This window comes from Lutra lutra, chromosome 4 (genome assembly GCF_902655055.1).
Source record: "Lutra lutra chromosome 4, mLutLut1.2, whole genome shotgun sequence".
Classification (NCBI taxonomy): domain Eukaryota; kingdom Metazoa; phylum Chordata; class Mammalia; order Carnivora; family Mustelidae; genus Lutra; species Lutra lutra.
The window spans coordinates 1,321,729-1,337,819 of NC_062281.1; the positions used below are offsets into that span (position 1 = coordinate 1,321,729).

Here is a 16,091-nt window from a genome sequence, read left to right on the forward strand (position 1 = left end):
TGGTTTCTGTCGTGTCATTGCAGGTTTGTGTTCTTTGGATGTTTACTAAGTTTTGACTTTGAGCTCCTATTTGAATGGACTTTGTGGGAGCCCCAGTATCGGGGCTGGGTTTGCTTGTCTGTCTCCTTTGTCTTCAGGCCTCCAGAGCCCTGGGGGGGGGGGTGGGGGGGTGGGTGGGGTGGGGGGGGGGTGTTCCAGCACTGGCTGTGTCACCTGTCACCGTGTGACCTTGGGCAGGGAGCTCAAGGTCTCTGTGCTCAGGCTTTCTCCTTATAAGGTGGGGATGTGGAGAGACCTTCCCCGCGGGTGGGGGTGAGGCTCTAACGACGCAGATGCGGGGAGCAGAGCACATAGGGAGCGCCTGGTCAGTGCCCACGGTGACTGGATCATCTCACGAGGGCATATCAGTGATGATCCTTTGTCGGAGGCAAGACTGGGTGAATCTTCTCCTTTGTGGCGCCAGGCCCCGGGCGGCGACCCGCCAACAGGGGACATTCGGTGACCATTTGTTGGCCAAATGAAGGCGGGCAAAGAGGAAGGACCCCCAGCACGTGCTCAGCAGAGATGATTCCAGGCACGCGGACAGACCGCAAATGCAAAGGCACGACACTCAGAAGCTTCGTGGGGCCGGAAGGCGAGGGACAAAGCTGAGAAACTGGCCGAGCGGGCGGCCGACGGCCTTGAACGCCGCGACCAGCACTCGGGCCTCCGCCCTCGGGCGGGGGGCGGGCGTGGTTGGAGCCGCAGGCCTGGGGGCAGTGGTGGCTGGCCGGGGCGTCGCGGGTGCTCAGGGTCGCGGCGGATGGGGGGAGCGCAGCCTCAAAGCACCGGAGCCGGACAGCGGGGCTGGGGAGGGGAGCGCGGACGGGCCCTGCGCGGACCACCTTGGTTGTTACCTCCTCCTCTCTCTGCGTCTTTGTGCGCTTCGATCGCTTCCTTTCGCAGTAAACGTCCTTCCGAGAGATTCCGAGGGGATCTCGGCCAAGCAGCGGGGGAAGGGATCTTGCCCACGCCCGGGGAGGGCTGCGCGGGGCGGCCGCCGCAGGAGCTGGCACCGGAGGGGGCGGACGCGCGGGCCCGGCGCCGGCTGTCGAGGGGCGCGACCCGCCGCGGCCCAGAGCCCCGGGCGCCCCGCCCGCGCTTCTCCCGCCGCCCCCGCCCCCCGCGCGCCCCCGCCCCGGCTCCGCTCCGCCCCTTGCGCGGGGTCCGCGTCTGCGGCTGCGTTCCCCGAAAGACAAGGCTGCGCCCGGGTTCTGGTCCGCAGGGAGACCGAAGGGCACCGCTCCCCGTGCCTCCCAGAGCCCCGGAGCGCCGACCCCTCAGGGATGTGAGTGCGCCCCCGACCCGAGGCCCGCGCTCCACGCCCCGACCTGCGGTGAGCACCCGGACGCGCGCGGGAGGCCGTGTGAGGGGGCTCGGCGCGGGGTTCCCGGGCCCCCAGCCCAGGGGTGGGGGTGGGGACGTGGCGCGCGCCCCTCCCCCATCGGCAGGTACCGCCTGCTCGCACCTTGTCTGGCCCTTTTCTCTCCGGACGCACCTACCGCTCCCCAGGGAGGAGAAGACGCGCTCCCCCCCCGACCCCCCACCCCACAGGTGCCAGGAGCGGGTTGGGGCGTTTCGAGCTGTCACCCTGCCCGAGACGGCGGACCTATTCTCCCTGGAGGGGATGCTGTGATGGTGGACGCTCTGGGGGGGATGGGCTGGGGGTGGGGCTTTTCGAGCTCGTGAACGACCCCCTCCCCCGACCCCCCTGCCCGGGCCGGTGATTCCGAGGTGTGGGGGGGAGGTTGCCCTCCCGTCCCGGAAAAAGGGGGGGGGCTGCGGGTTCCGCAGGAGGCTGGGGCTCCTGACCGAGGCCCCTCCTTGCCAGGCCCGCGCCCCGGAGGACCTCCGCCCACAACCCCCGCGCCTTCCCGAGGCCCGCCCGGAGCATGCCGCCTGCGGCCATGAACAGTCTCGGCCTGGTGCTGCTCGCCGGCCTGCTGTGCTCTGCGCCCGGTGAGTCTGGGGGCGGCCCGTGGGGCTGGGCCAGGTCGCCGGAAGAGCCCGAGGCGGCTCCGGAGAGATCCTGGCTGCGGGGCCGCCATCCTCCGACGGCGCCCGTCACATCCACGCCCTCTCCAGGCCCTCGCGCCTGTCGCCTTCACTCTTGGTGCTCCAGCTCCAGCCCCAGCTCCAGCCCCAGCCACGTGGGGCCCTCCCAGCTTCTGAGGGCACCGAGCGACTTCCGCCCCCCCCATCCCCACCCGGCAGCCCGCTGCAGCTAGTCCCGCCCAGACACCCCTGGCCCGGTGCAGGGGGCGGGGTTCTCGCGCCCCATCAACCCCCCCAGAGCCCCACATGGCCTCACATCAAGTCTGTGTGGTCCTTCCTTCCTTGGACCCAACTGAAGCCCAAGGGGAGGTGTGGGAATGGGGTAGGAGTGTGCAGGAGAGCCCCAGAGGTGCGGGAGTTGTGTGGCTGGAGTGTGGGCACACCTGCGAACGGGCCACAGAGGGTGCCCAGGGCTGCCAGAGTTCCAGTGGGGGGACCCCCCCCAACTGCTAGGAAGGCACAGAGGTTCTCCCAGGGCCTGACCTCCAGGTGCCAGCCTGGCCTGCTTGCTCCTGGCAGGGGGTGCTCGGCCTCCTACCGCGGCCTGGTTCTCTCAGCAGTGCCTGCCGTGGGCGGGTGGGGGCAGAGGGACGGCGGGCTTGACCCCCCCCAGCTCCTCCGGTCATCCGTGTCCCTGTGCCCTGCCCAGCTCACGGTCTGTGGTGCCAGGACTGCACCCTGACCACCAACTCGAGCCACTGCACCCCAAAGCAGTGTCAGCCGTCGGACACAGTGTGCGCCAGCGTGCGGATCACCGACCCCAGCAGCAGTGAGTCAGGCCCAGGACTTGGGCGGGAGCAGCGGGTGTCATCTGAGCCCCTCTGTCCTTGGCTGAGGGCACAGGGCTGTGGGCAGGATGCTGCCCAGTGTGAGGCCCGGCAGGTGCCTCTCCAGCCCTGGGCCCTGTGTGGCCCTCTCCATATCTGGAGATGGTGTGGGCGGGTGGGGGGACTCAGCTCTGCTGGCTGGGGTGGCGATCCGGGCCCCGGGCGTGAGGCGGAGAGGGCGGGGTGTAGCTCCCGTCCCAGGCTCCCTACCTCTCTCCCAGGCCGGAAAGACCACTCTGTCAACAAGATGTGCGCCTCGTCTTGTGACTTCGTGAAGCGACACTTCTTCTCAGACTATCTGATGGGCTTCATTAACTCTGGGATCTTAAAAGTGGACGTGGACTGTTGTGGGGGAGACCTGTGCAACGGGGGGCCGGAGGCGGGGGGCAGCCCCTGGGCCCTGGCCGGGGGGCTCCTGCTCAGCCTGGGGCCCGCCGTCCTGGGGGCTGGGCCCTGAGCTCCTCCTGCAGCTGCAGGCCTCCCAGCTTCCTCCCCAGAGCCTGGCCTCACCCCTCCCTCCACAGGGAAGCCTCTCTCTCTCCACCAGCTCTGAGCTCCAGTGTCTGCAGGAGGCCCTGGGTAGGGGGGGCGGGCTGGGGGCTGGGACCCCCAGGTCTCCTAGGGGAAGCCAGGCAGAGCCAGGCCCAGCCCAACAGCCTGGCTGCGAGGGCATCTTCCGTGGAGAAATAAACTCACTTGTGGTCCAGAGACCTGGGTCTGAGCCTGGGTGTCGGGATGAGGCCGGCAGAGCAGTGAGGGGTTCTGAGGATGTGCAGGCCGAGGGTGGAGATGCGTGGGGCATGGGGACTGGGGGTCTGTGGTGCACGGGGGCTGCTGGGGGGCCTGGGGCCTGGTAGCGGATGGGAGGGGAGGTTAGAGTGGGCAGAATCTCGGGGCCGGGACATGAGGGTAAGGCCTTGTCAGTGCGCGTATGTGCATGTGGACAGCCAGACGTGCAGATGGGCACGCTAGACGTGTACACCCATGCCTGCATCCACACCCGCGTGCACGCGCGCCCTGCAGACGTCCACAGGTGTGCACGCCGAAACAGTGCTGTCCCACCAGCGCCTGGACTGGTGTGCCCCAGCCCCCACACACTCACATCTGCGTGTACACTATCCCTGGCCCTCAGCACCTTGCACACACAGGGACACACGGGCACACACGCCCTGCGTGTCCGCCGCTCTCGCTCTTTTTCTCGCTTGCTCTCTCGTGGAGCCTTGGGGTGATCGGACTCGGGGCCTGCTCCCCAGAGCGCTGTCGGGAGCTCCTGCCCAGACTCTGCCTCTTAGCCAGACACCCCTGCCTCCACCAAGGGCACCTTCTCAGAGAGGGTCGTGAAGGCCAGTCCCTGAGTGGAGGCTGAGGCAGCCCATGTGGAGTGGCGCAGAGGGACGGGGTGCTTCGGGAGGGAGGAGGCAGGGGCACCGACAGGTCATTCTTAGGGACCTGCTGTAGCCGTGGGTCTCTGCACCGCTGGGTTCAGCCCGGTCTCCCACACTTCTGGCCACGTGCGTCACCCTGGGGCCCGGGCTCGCCATGTGAGGTCAGTAGCCACTGCAGGCTCTGCTGGGGTCTGGCCTTCAATTGGTCCTTCCTTATCCTTCGTGGCTGACCCAGGCTGTGGTCACCCACGGGGCCGGGAGCCCGTGACAAGAACCGTGGTTTCCGTAGGAGCCGCCGTGGCGTTCCTCCCGGGGCTCCCGCGCGCGTGACGGAGAGGAATCTGGAAGCCCGGGGTGAGCCAGATGGGAGAGGGGTCGCTGGAGACCATGTCCACTTCCTGCTGGTGGGACCGGCCAGGGACGTGTCTCCTGCTCTGTTGTAACTTCGGTCTACAATGCACCCGGTTCCCACGGCGTCCAAACCTCCGCACCATGTGCTGTCCGCCGCGGGGCCTGGTGTCTGGGGTGTGTAGGGACCGGGCACTGTCATGTAGGGCAAGTGCAAAGAGCGCCTTGAGGACCCAGAGGCCAAACGCTGGTGCCAGCGAGGACAGGACGCCGTGGGGGCTCCGGAGGTTCCCGGAGGACGAGGGCCACCCCGTGGCACCGGGTTCAAGCCCACTTTCAGGTCAATCTTTGTGTGCTGACTTTATTATCTGAGGGAAGTATTTAAAGCACAGAAAGTGGGGAGCTTCTTCCAGCTCTTTGAGAGAGCAGTGCGATTCCAGGCAGATGGGGGCTTGGGGACAGCGTGACCCAGAGAGCCCACTTGGACCTCTTTGCTCTCCGCTTCTGGCTGCCCCGTCTAAGTCTGAGTCCTCATGCCTGAGAGCGAGCGAGCCCTGTCCCCCAGGGTGATCTGTCCTTGCAGGGTCAAACCCCACTGTCCGTGTGGCATGCTGAGACCAGCAGGGCAGGTGCTGGTAAACCCATGTGCCCCCTGATTATTTTTCTAAAGTCTCCACCAAGGTCGTCCTTCAGGATCTACGCACACCTTTTGTTTTTGGGGTCTGCTTAGTGTCCCTCTGAATGAGCCAACTGCCTTTCTTAACCACCCCTCCCCTGCGGGCAGAGGGGCTGCTCTCTGTCTCTGATCAGCCAGGCTGTGAGCGCCCTTGGCCTGGTGTCCTTATGGGGTCGAGTGACTCTCATCTCCGGGGATTCCGGGAGTGTGCAGCTGAGCCAGGAAAACGTCTCCTTGGAAGGAGCTGATCTCCTCGAAGGGAGGCTCCTCCCACCTTTCCCCGTGCGATCCCCCAGGAGCTTCCGTGTCCGCCTGGGAGACGAACACTAGAATCTCATCCTGATTTCCCTTGGAGAGCTTATTAGTGAGATGGAACGTAAGTCCTGACTTGTGAGTGTTTCCTCGTAATTGCCTTGGTCCGCTTTTCCGCTGTGGCTTTTGTCTTTTCTTACTGAAGTGTGAGACCCTTTTTTTGAATGGGGTACCGGCTGCCCGTGGTTTGTGTTTTCCAAGGACCTTCATTTTGGGGCATTTTCCTGCACACGCAGGCATGTCCTCAGGTTCCGTGTGGCTGAGTGTAGTCGATCTTTGTTGTTTCTGGCTTTCAGATCTGAGGAGAGCCTCCTCGGTGCTTATCATATGAAAACGGTCTTCCTATTCCGCGCTTTGTTCCGGATTGGGCTCCTTCCCTCTGATCCCGGAAGGTCCCCCAGTGTGCTTACCACATGGCAGGAGTCAGGACTTCTCTGAAATACGTGGCTGGTGTTTCTCAGCGCCGATCTTGAACGCGCCCGTCTGTCCCCCGTGACTCCAGGTGCTGCCTGGGTCACGGCACGAGCCAGGATGTTCTGGCCGCGGTGATGGGCCCCACCGGGCGCCTTGCTCCTGGCCGGTGAGGCGAGTCCCCTCCTCGCTCCTCTTTTGACACTTCTCGCGACTTGTTCTTACAGGTGAGCGCTGGGGTCCGTTTGTCCGGTTCCGGAATGGTGCTCGGGAGCGGCGGTCACCGTCTGGGCCTGCCGCTGGGGCCGATGTGCCCCGCCTGTGCGAGGGCTCCCCAGCGCCAGCGTGGCGCTCCTTCCGTCCCGTGGGCCCGGATCGAGCCCTGTTCCAGCTCGTTTTCCCCTGCGGGCTTTGTACCTCCCCCACGCCAAAGCTAGGTAACGGGCAGTTTTGGTGCTTGTAATTGAGATTTCCTCCTTTTCTTTAAGCCAAAGCGGTCATTTTCCGTGCGGCAAGCTGATGTTTTCCATTTTCTTCATGCCATTCTTTCCAGAAGTCCCCCCGCCCCCAGCTGGTCTCCATTTAAGCTGGGAGGTCTGGGGGCTCAGTATGGCAGACAACCGAGGGAGCCCGTGGGTCACTGGCCTCCGTGTTTCCAGAAGCCCCCGCCACAGGCCTCTCCAAGATGGCGGGAGTGAGTCTGCAGACAGGCCCGTTGCACCACAAGATGCGGAGGGAGGAGAGAGGGGGCTGCCTCCAACTAGGCGGAGATGCCCGGGGCTGAGAGGGCAGTGGGCTGGCGGGAGGGGAGCCGAGGGTGGGTCCCAGAGAGAGGCTCCCGAGGGGCAGGACCTCCGAGCGATACCCACTGGTGGAGGTCTGGGCTGGGGGCTGCAGACAGCCGCGGGCCTCCATGCTGCGGTGGGCCTGGGAGCAGGGTCAGGGCCAGGCCCCCGTGACCTGAGCGAGGGCACAGCCTGTGGGTCCTGGCACTGGGCGAGGACCAGACGGGCTGGGGTAAGGCTGTGGGTCCGCCAGCCGTCCCTCACTGCACGCAGCCCTGGGACGGAAAAGACCAAGACGTCAGGCTTCTGCCATCTGGAGAGACGGGTCTGGAGAGAAGAACGGTGACAGAAAGGTTAAAGTTCTGTTCTTCTCGCCTGGGCTTGGGGGCTGTGCTCATATGTGGAGGGCTTTCGGGGGGCTCTGCTGGCAGGGGAGGGGGGCTGCTCCAGGCGGGCAGGTGCTCCTTGCCCGCCCCCCCACAGCCCTCTTCTGTGGTGTGGTCTGGACGCATCTCCCAGCAAAGCCAAGGTTACAGAGAGATGCCTTAGGGGCTGGGAGGCTGCTGAGTGCAGCGTGAATTCCAGAAATGCAAGAGCAGGGGCAGCTGGGAGTGAGGGTGCAGAGGGAGTGAGGGTGACGAGGGCGGCCACTGTTGGCGCTGAACCCACGCAGGGAAAAGCTACTTGTTCTCCCCCCGAGCTCTGCGTGGTCCATGATCCTGGATTTTCAAGGCGTGCCACAGGCTGTGAGCAAATGGAGACACGACTCTGCTTTCCCAGCAGTTCGCGCTCACGCTGTTTGTGCTTCCGCCGCGCTGGCGGGGCCTGCGGCTCAGCGGAGTGATGACACTGGCCGGGGCAGTCTGGGTTCACCGTCCGTCCTCCCTGCGGCACCTTGGGTCAGCGTTTGCCTTTGGACTTGAAATCAGACTCTGTTCGGCTCGTGCTCTTTATTCATAATTCAATTAGATTTTTCAGGAGGAACGGTGATGAGTTTAAGAGAAACAGCCTTTTGCCCTTTGCTGATACGAGGAAGGACATGTCCGTTCGCTAAACCGGTGGTTACTAAGTGGGCTCCATTCCTCGGTGTCCTGGAGAGGAGGCGCCTGGGCGTTTGCGACAGGTAAGCCCCTTGGGGTCCCGGCGCCACATTCTTCTCCAACGCTGCCAGGCTCCCAGTGCCCCTGCCGCGTTAAGGTCCGCTGTGTTTCGGGTCTAGGATTGAGACGGGTCTCTAGTCCTCAGGTGTCCTCATCGGAGGTGAGCTCGGGATTTTGGCAGCCTCGAGGAGATGGGCGCCCCATCTGGAGCAGTCTGGCTCTTGGGGGGCTCTGGAGATCTCTAGTGTGGACCCAGGGAAGCTGTAGGACGGGGGTACTGGGGACCTCAGCCCGGCTGGAGGTCTTATCCCCCCACTTGACACTGAGGAAACAGACCTGGAAGAGGTAAGACCCTGAGACCCCAAAATCCTCACCGCGTGTGCAGGACACACGCGGACTCGGGTCTTTGCTGTTTGATCTTGACCAAGCCCTGTGTCCCCTCTGAGCCTCACTTCTGTCTGTGGGGGGCGGGGTACGCCCAGCTCTCGGGGCACCGGGGGGCAGACGCAGCAGAGGAACCCTGTTCCAGCTGGTGGGGTATATGGCAGTGGGGGAGGGAGAGTGGGCACCCTTCCTTTCTTGGGGCCTGAGGCTTGCCCTTGACCCCTCCCCCATTCTGCCAACCCCCCACCCCCCAACTTGTGGCCTCCTCTGAAGCGCCGCTCGTCCTGGGGGGCCTTCCCTGGTGCTCTTTCTCCCACCCTCTGCCCCGCCTGTGCCCCCAGCCCTGCTGCGGATGCCTCAGCCTTGTCTGAGCGAGTCCGTATCTCACGTCCCCATGCCACCAGCCCCTGGCCTCCCGGGCGCACCCCTCCCCCACCGCCTGCTGCTTCCGTCTCCTCCCGGGGTCCCAGGGCACCACTGGCACCTCGTCCTGCACACGGTGGGCGCTGGTTGGGGGGTCCAAGCTGGACAAGCCCCCAGGCACCCTGCTTCTTCACGTTCTACGGGAGGGACGTTTACCTGAGATGTTGTCTGTGGGTATCTCCCGCTTCCTCCCAGCACCTGCCCACCAGAGACCCAAAGGTCCTTGAGTGTTTAGGAAACTGGACCTTCCCCTGCGGCAGGTGAAGAAGTCAGTCCTCCCTGCAGCGTCCCCGGCGGCGATGAGGCCTCAGCCAACAAGGCCTTGAAGGCACAGGTGGGGCGCCGTACACACATCCCAGCAAGGTGTCCGGGTTTGGCTCTGGATTCTGCCCCACCCACAGCCCGGCCAGCAGAGGGTGCCCACCGGGACACCTGGGAAGAGCGAGCTCACGGTTTTAGGTGCTCATGGGTTCATTTTCCACCTTTGGGGAGCTAAGTGCCAGGCTCTAGGTCCCAGGGACACAGCATCGGGAAGAGAGTTGTGGCAGCCTGGGTCGCACCCCTGTGGAGGGTACCAGGAGGGCCAGACCTTCCTCCGGGGCCTCGGGGCAGTGAGGCTTCCTTACCTGTCCTTGAGAGGGCTGCTGGGGCAGGGGAGCAGGGACCCCGTCCTGCGGAGTGGCTGAGAGGCTCAACCGTTTTCTTTTAACTTCAGGTTTTGAGTAGGGCCTAACGTGCGTGCCCGTCAGGGAGGGGAGAAGTGTGTCTCCTTTCCCCCGCGCCCACCGCCGCCTGCCGGGGCCCCTGTGCATTCTGGGCGTCTTTGCGCAGGAACAGGGCAATGCGGGGTGCTGTATTCTCCCCCTCCCTCCTTTCTAGGGATGTTCTCAGGGTCTGTCCCAGGCTTCACACTCGTGTGTCCGCCGGAAAGTGTGTCTGGGGGTCGAACCCCCTGCGCGGGTCTTGCTGAGCCCCAGGGTCCGTGGCCTGTCCCTTTGGCGGGTCTGGCTATCTCACCAGCCTTAGGGGCTGTGCCTGTCCCAGTCCCCGCAGTGATGTGTGAGACAATAGAGTGTTCTCGTCCTTGACTGGGCGTTGCACTTGGGGGCGGTGCTGCCACACCGTTTACCTTTTAAGGAGTCATTCTCTCATCTCTCTCTCTGTCAGTGGTCGATGCCTGGGTCTGTGCTGCCCGACACTGAAATCCCGAAGAACCTTTACCATAAAGGGACCCCGAGTTGGGGGGGTGGGCTGCAGTCGGGGGTGTGGGCCTACCCTGACTCACCCCCGAGCTGGCACTTAGAAAGCCTGGGCAGACCAGGCGAGGTTGTGCAGGCCACGGCCCTCAGCACGTGGGCAAGGGGACTGGTTCCCACTGGGGAGACTACGTGTTGCTGGCCTGGACCTGCGAGAGCGGTTGACAGGCGGGCCTTTCTGCCCGCAAGCTTATTAGGGGACGGGTGGACAGTGACTGAGAAAGTTCGAGGTTAAGGAGCCCAAATTTCAGGGACAGGCCGGCCCGGACACTTCTCAAGGCCTGCCAGCATGCAGCAGCGAGCTGGCTATGTGCTAGGGTCGTGGGCTCCCTTCCAGGTCCTCCAAAGGGCCGGAGGGTCACCACATGGAGGTCGGGGGGGGGCAGGGCAGGTGACAGGGTGGGTGGTGTCTGTCTAGGGCGGAAGGCTTCAGAAAACTGGGAAGGGACGTCTGGGTGGTGGGGACAGTGACGGCTGACGGAAGGGACGGCCCGCTCCTGGCCTGGGGGAGGGAGGCCCCAGGTGAGGGCCCAGGTGTTTGGGACAAGTGGAACCAGTGACAAGCTCAGGGCTGTCCAGGCTGAGCTGGTACACCTACAGGACACCGGGAGAGATGGGGGTGGGGCCCTTGTGTGGAGGGAGAGTCTGTGGACAAGCTGGGTCTCATATTGCCTTCGCTGAAGTTCCAGAATCCCCAGGATGAAGGCAAGTCTCCCCCACCCCTCATGGTGCCCAAGTGCCCCTGACCTCACACTAGTCTTGGTGCCTGTTGAAGAGCTGGGAGCAGCCCCAGAACGTTGGCTGGGTGAAGGGCAGGGAGGGGTTTGGGAGAACCTGTCGAGTGTCTGTCCAGCTAGGAGATCCAGTGCCGCGTGGGAGGGTCTGGAGGCAGCAGTGAGGCTGGGGGCTTGGTCTGCGTGAGCTGCTTTGCCCAGGGAGCACCCGTGTGGCTGGGGCGGGGATTTTGAGGTGGGCAGGGTGTCTGTGTTGGGCTCCATCTGTTCTCCCAGGGGGGCTGCTCGCTGGGAGGTTGCTCATTTGGAGCGGGACCCCGGGCCGTCCCTGGACAGAGACGCCCCAGAACTCGCCTCCCAGGCCAGCCGCCTCTCCCCGCAGGCAGGTGGCAATTTTGCTGGTGAATGAACAAGTGGAGTGACAGGTGGGTGGGTGAGGGCGGAGAGCGACGGCGGGTAAGTCACGAGTCCTGGCTCACTAGGAGGGGCCGACAGGGCGCTGCGTAGGTAGTGGGGCCCTCCTGTGGATGGGAGCCCCCATGCTAGCACTGCCCCTTGGCCCCAGTTCTCTCCAACTGCCCCCTTCCCAAGGCTCCCTGTTCTGAGGGGAAAGCGGGGTCCCTCCCCTAATCCCTCCAGAGCACTGCGTCCTCACCTGGGGACTAAGCAACATGTGGGCCCCGTCGGGCAAGGAGACACACAGGTGGTCAGAAAGGCAAGCTTCCATCTTCCTGAGGCAACTCGGTCTGGGGTCTTGATCCAGGGGAGGCCTTGCAGGGGCGCGGTGGTTGACCTGATGGGCACAGCTGGGAAGACGTAAAGATTAGCTGATCAGAAATCCACTCATTCTTTGGTGAGTGTCCCCCACTGTCCCATGCAGTGGTCACCATGGTTACCATGCCTTCGAACCTTTGGGTTTTCTCACAGAGCCCTCATTTCTCCTCTACCTTGGAGCCAGGGAGCGCCCTCGCTAAGCTGCGGGGGACACGCGCAGGCCAGTCCCACAGCACGCATTCCACAGAGTAACGTCCGGCTTCCCTAGTTACCAAGGAGATGCCAGTCACTAACAGTCCGTTGTACCCCTAGTGAGCAAATGTTCACGAGTCTGATGAGGCCATGTGGAATGCTGGGTTCTCTCGCACCTACACGTTGGAGGTGCCCGGGTGTGGCCGCCTGGGGAGACCGTGGCGTGTTCTCTGAGCGTTCTGCTCCCCACACTCAAGCAATCTCTTCCCGGCACATTCCTCAGTGGAACATGTCACGTGTGTGTACGGGACACGTGTGCCAGGATGTGTGGCTGCATTGTTCATGGGGACGGCTTCTGAAAGTAGCCAAAGTGACCGTCACGGAGACTTGGGGTCATGAGGGTGAGGCAGCCAGGTGCTGTGCGGCAGGTGCTGTGAGCGAGCTAGTCCCGCGACGGTATGGGAGAAGGCTAGCGGCATGGAATCGAGTGGGCAAGTCCCAGCAAGTTACACAAAGCTGGTGTTGATACACGAAGTACTTTTTACACTGTTGTTTATGTAAGTTTGGGGGCAAATAGAGCTTCGTAGATGATGACGCTCTGTGACATCTATTTGTGTATCTGTCATCCATCTGTCCATCCATCTATGCCTCCAACCACCCGTCTGCCCACCCACCTGTCTATCCATCCATCCATCCATCCATCCCTCCATCGTCCATCCATCCATCCATCCATCTCTAGCAATCGTCCATCTTGGGAGAATGAGAACAATCAACTCAAGATTCCAGAGTGCAGTGTCCCTCCCCTAGGACAGGGAGGCAGGGGTGTGTAGGGGCACAGAGGGTACTGAGAAGGGTTTCAAGGGAACGGGAAGCTTGTGTCAAAGTGTTAGTCCTCCTGTTGGCTGGCGAGCTCACGGAATGTTGTTATATTATTAAAAGGAAAGAAAGAAATCAGGGCTGTGTGGGGACCAATGGGCAGTGGGTGTCACAGACCAAAGACTGTGAGTAAAATCTGGTTTTATGTCCCTGAAGTATCAGAAATTCTCAGCGTGAAACAAAACAGAGCAAACTCTTCAGCAATCGTGTCTGTGCCACGTACCTTGCATTTCGAACACGTCCCTGTCTGCTCTGGACTGGTGAGTGGGAGGCCTCCCAGCGCCTCCTCTGTCCCTGCACACGGATGGGAGTCATTGTCCTGGGGGAACAGGCTTTCATTTACACTGTGCATGCTGTCCCCAGGGGCCGGGAGGCCTATCCATCCCAGCAAATGGAGAGCCTGAATTTTGCTCAAGGGGCCTGTAAACCTTGGAGAGTGAAGTAATTCCTTCCTTCCTTCTTGTCTTGTCTCCTTTCTTTCTTCCTTCCGTCCTTCCTTCCTTTTGGAGGGAGAGTGGGAAGCAGGGTGGGAGGGGCCGCAGGAGAGGGGGAGAGAGAATCTCAAGCAGGCTCCACGCCCAGCTCAGAGCCCGATGAGGGGCCTGATTTCACGACCCTGAGATCATGACCTGAGCCGAAATCAAGAATCGGACACTTAACCAACAGAGCCACACAGGCACCCCCAAAGGAGGTTTCCCTGGGAAGGAGAATGGGGTTTTGAGGGGTCTTGGACCTGCAGAGGCCAGGGGCAGAGCTGGAGGTGCGGGAAGGATGTGGAGGGCCGCTGGCCTCAGGATGGGCTCTGGAGACCCCGATGTGTGAGCCGCAGCCGTGGGTTCGCGGTCAGTGTCCTGGGCTGTCGTAACAAAGCACTACCCCCACAGTCTGGGGACCAGACGCTGAAACCGGCGTGTCAGAGGGCCGCGCTCCCTTGGAGGCTCTGGGGGAGGCTGCCTCCTTCCTGCCTCTTCCAGCTGCTGGGGCTCCTGGTGTCCCTGGCTTGTGGCCACATCCCTCAGTCTCTGCTTCACCTCTACCTGGTCTCTTCCCCATGTCTCTGTGGGCCCTTTCCTGTCTCTGACAAGGATGCTCCCATTGGATCTAGGACCCGCCCCCCCGTCCGGGATGGTCTCACTGCAAACGGTAATCACGCCTGCAGAGACCCTATTTCTAAACAAGGTCATGCGCTGAGGTTCCCGGAGGGCTTGGGCTTCCGGATGCCGTGTTCACTCCTTGCGCGGGCTCGGGGCTGCATTCCCCCGCCCTCCAGGGGCAGGCTTAGTTAGCATCAGGCTCCGGGAGCCTCCTGTAGCTCCTCAGCATGAAGACTGGGTGCTCACGCCCTTCACGTGTGCCTCCCCCAAGCCTTGGTACGACCTCGCCCATTGCCCATCTGATGTGGAAGCAGAAAGACAGAATGGGGCTCCCGGACACAGGCAGCAGGGACGGGGGTGCGGACTGGAGCACATTGTGGCCTGAAGGCGGCTGCGGTGAGAAGCTGAGGCTGTGAGGGGGACCTCAGCCACAGTCTGTCTCCGTGGCTGTTGTGTGGTGGCGGCGAGAGACGTGCTCAGGAGGCTGGGGGAGCTGGGGGATGCTGGCCAAGAGGCTGGAGAGAGGTCTGGATGCCCCACAGTCAGGTCGTCCGTCTGGCGGGTCTGGGGGAGCTGACGCTTGGAGATGCCGCAGGTCAGCCCCCACCACCCGTCCTGCGCTCTGCCCTCCTCCTGGCGTCCGCTGGAGTGAGCTCACGGACTCTCCTGCGGCAGTAAGAATCCTTTCTGGAAGTATAGAAGCCTCCGTCACCCCAGTAACTCCGAGCTTGAGTGGTCCCCCTTCCTCTCCTTCTCAGACCTTATAGAGGTTCCAGGACCTCCCCAGCCCTTTCTTCCCACTGCTATGACCCACCCTCATCCAGGACTTCACCACTTTTTTTTTTTTTTAAATAAAAAGATAAACCGGGGCACCTCTTTGGTTAAGTGTCTGCCTTCAGCTCAGGTCACGATCCCTGGGTCCTGGGTTCGAGTCCCACATCAGGCTCCCTCCTCAGCGGGGAGTTTGCTTTTCCCTCTTTCTCTGCTGCTCCCCCTGCTTGTGCCCTCTCTTTCTCTCTCTGACAAATAAATTAAAAAAACCTTTTGTAAAAGAGACAATTCAGGGGCACCTGGATGGCTCAGTCTGTTCAGCTGCTGCCTTCGGCTCAGATCATGATCCTGGAGTCCTGGGATCAAGTCCCACATCGGGATCCCTGCTCGGCAGGGAATCTGCTTCTCCCTCTGACCCTCCCCCTTCTCATGCTCTCTCTTTCTCAAATAAATTAAAAAAAAATCTAATAAAAAGGACAATTCATTTAAGCTAAAAAACAACAACAACAACAACAACAAAAACAGTGCGGCCATTTCTCCCATTCTGTATGCCCCTTGCCTCCAGTGACCATCAGTCTGATCTCTGTATCTGTGAACTTGGCTTTTATTTTCCACCTACAAGAGGAGACACAGTATTTGTCTTCCTTCGTCTGACTTACTTCAATTAGCATAATATCTTTTAGATTTGTCCATGTTGTTGCAAATGGCTGAGTAATATTCTGTTGTGTATATATACCACCTCTTCCCCATCCATCCACACGTCCACCCATCCACCCATCGGTCTACCCACCCACCCATCCACCCATCCGTCCACCCACCTATCCATCCACACATCCACCCATCCACCCATCCAGCCATCCATCCAACCATCCACCATCCATCCACTCACCCATCCATCCACCCACCCACCCACCCATCCAGCCATCCAACCATCTGTCCACCCACCTGTCCATCCGTCCATCCATCCACTCATCCATCCACCCACCCACCCATCCATCCAACCATCCATCCGTCCATTCCTCTGCCCATTCATCCATCCATCCACCCATCCGTCCACCTACCCATCCATCTATCCATCCATCCCAACCATCCACTCATCCATCCCTCCACCCATCCATCCTTCCACCCATCCACCCATCCATCCATCCATCCATCCAACCATCTGTTCACTCACCCGTCCATCCATGCATCCATCCATCCATCCACCCACCCATCCGTCCATCCATCCATCCACTCATCTATCCACCCGTCCATCCATCCACCCATCCATCCATCCATCCCTCCATCCAACCATCCATCCACCCACCCGTCCGTCCATCCATCCATCCATCCATCCATCCATCCATCCATCCATCCACCCATCCATCCACATATCCACTCATCCACACATCCACCCATCCACACATCCACCCATCTGTCCACCCACCTGTCCGTCCATCCATCCGTCCATCCACCCATCCGTCCACCCACCCATCCACCCATCCATCCATCCATCCATCCAACCATCCATCCACCCACCTGTCCATCCATCCATCCATCCATCCATCCATCCATCCATCCATCCACTCATCCATCCATCCATCCACTCATCCATCCATCCACCCACCCATCCGTCCACCCACCCGTCCATCCGTCCGTCCACCCACCCG

General features: G+C 62.0%; 1 protein-coding gene and 1 pseudogene across 2 annotated transcripts; both read left to right on the plus strand.

The window, feature by feature from the left end:
* Positions 1–1,264: 1,264 nt before the first annotated feature.
* Positions 1,265–3,629, plus strand: LY6H (lymphocyte antigen 6 family member H). 2 transcript variants are annotated; one of them, XM_047726748.1, is made up of 4 exons: positions 1,265–1,375; positions 1,871–1,998; positions 2,744–2,863; positions 3,143–3,629. In XM_047726748.1, exons 2-4 carry the CDS (start codon positions 1,932–1,934, stop codon positions 3,376–3,378), a joined length of 423 nt encoding a protein of 140 aa, XP_047582704.1. In that variant the 5' UTR covers positions 1,265–1,375; positions 1,871–1,931; the 3' UTR covers positions 3,379–3,629. The 2 variants fall into 2 exon arrangements, with proteins under 2 accessions (XP_047582704.1, XP_047582705.1); XM_047726749.1 differs by lacking the exon at positions 1,265–1,375 and adding an exon at positions 1,415–1,593.
* A 10,248-nt stretch (positions 3,630–13,877) lies between these two features.
* Positions 13,878–13,976, plus strand: LOC125099584 (uncharacterized; annotated as a pseudogene).
* Positions 13,977–16,091: the final 2,115 nt, after the last annotated feature.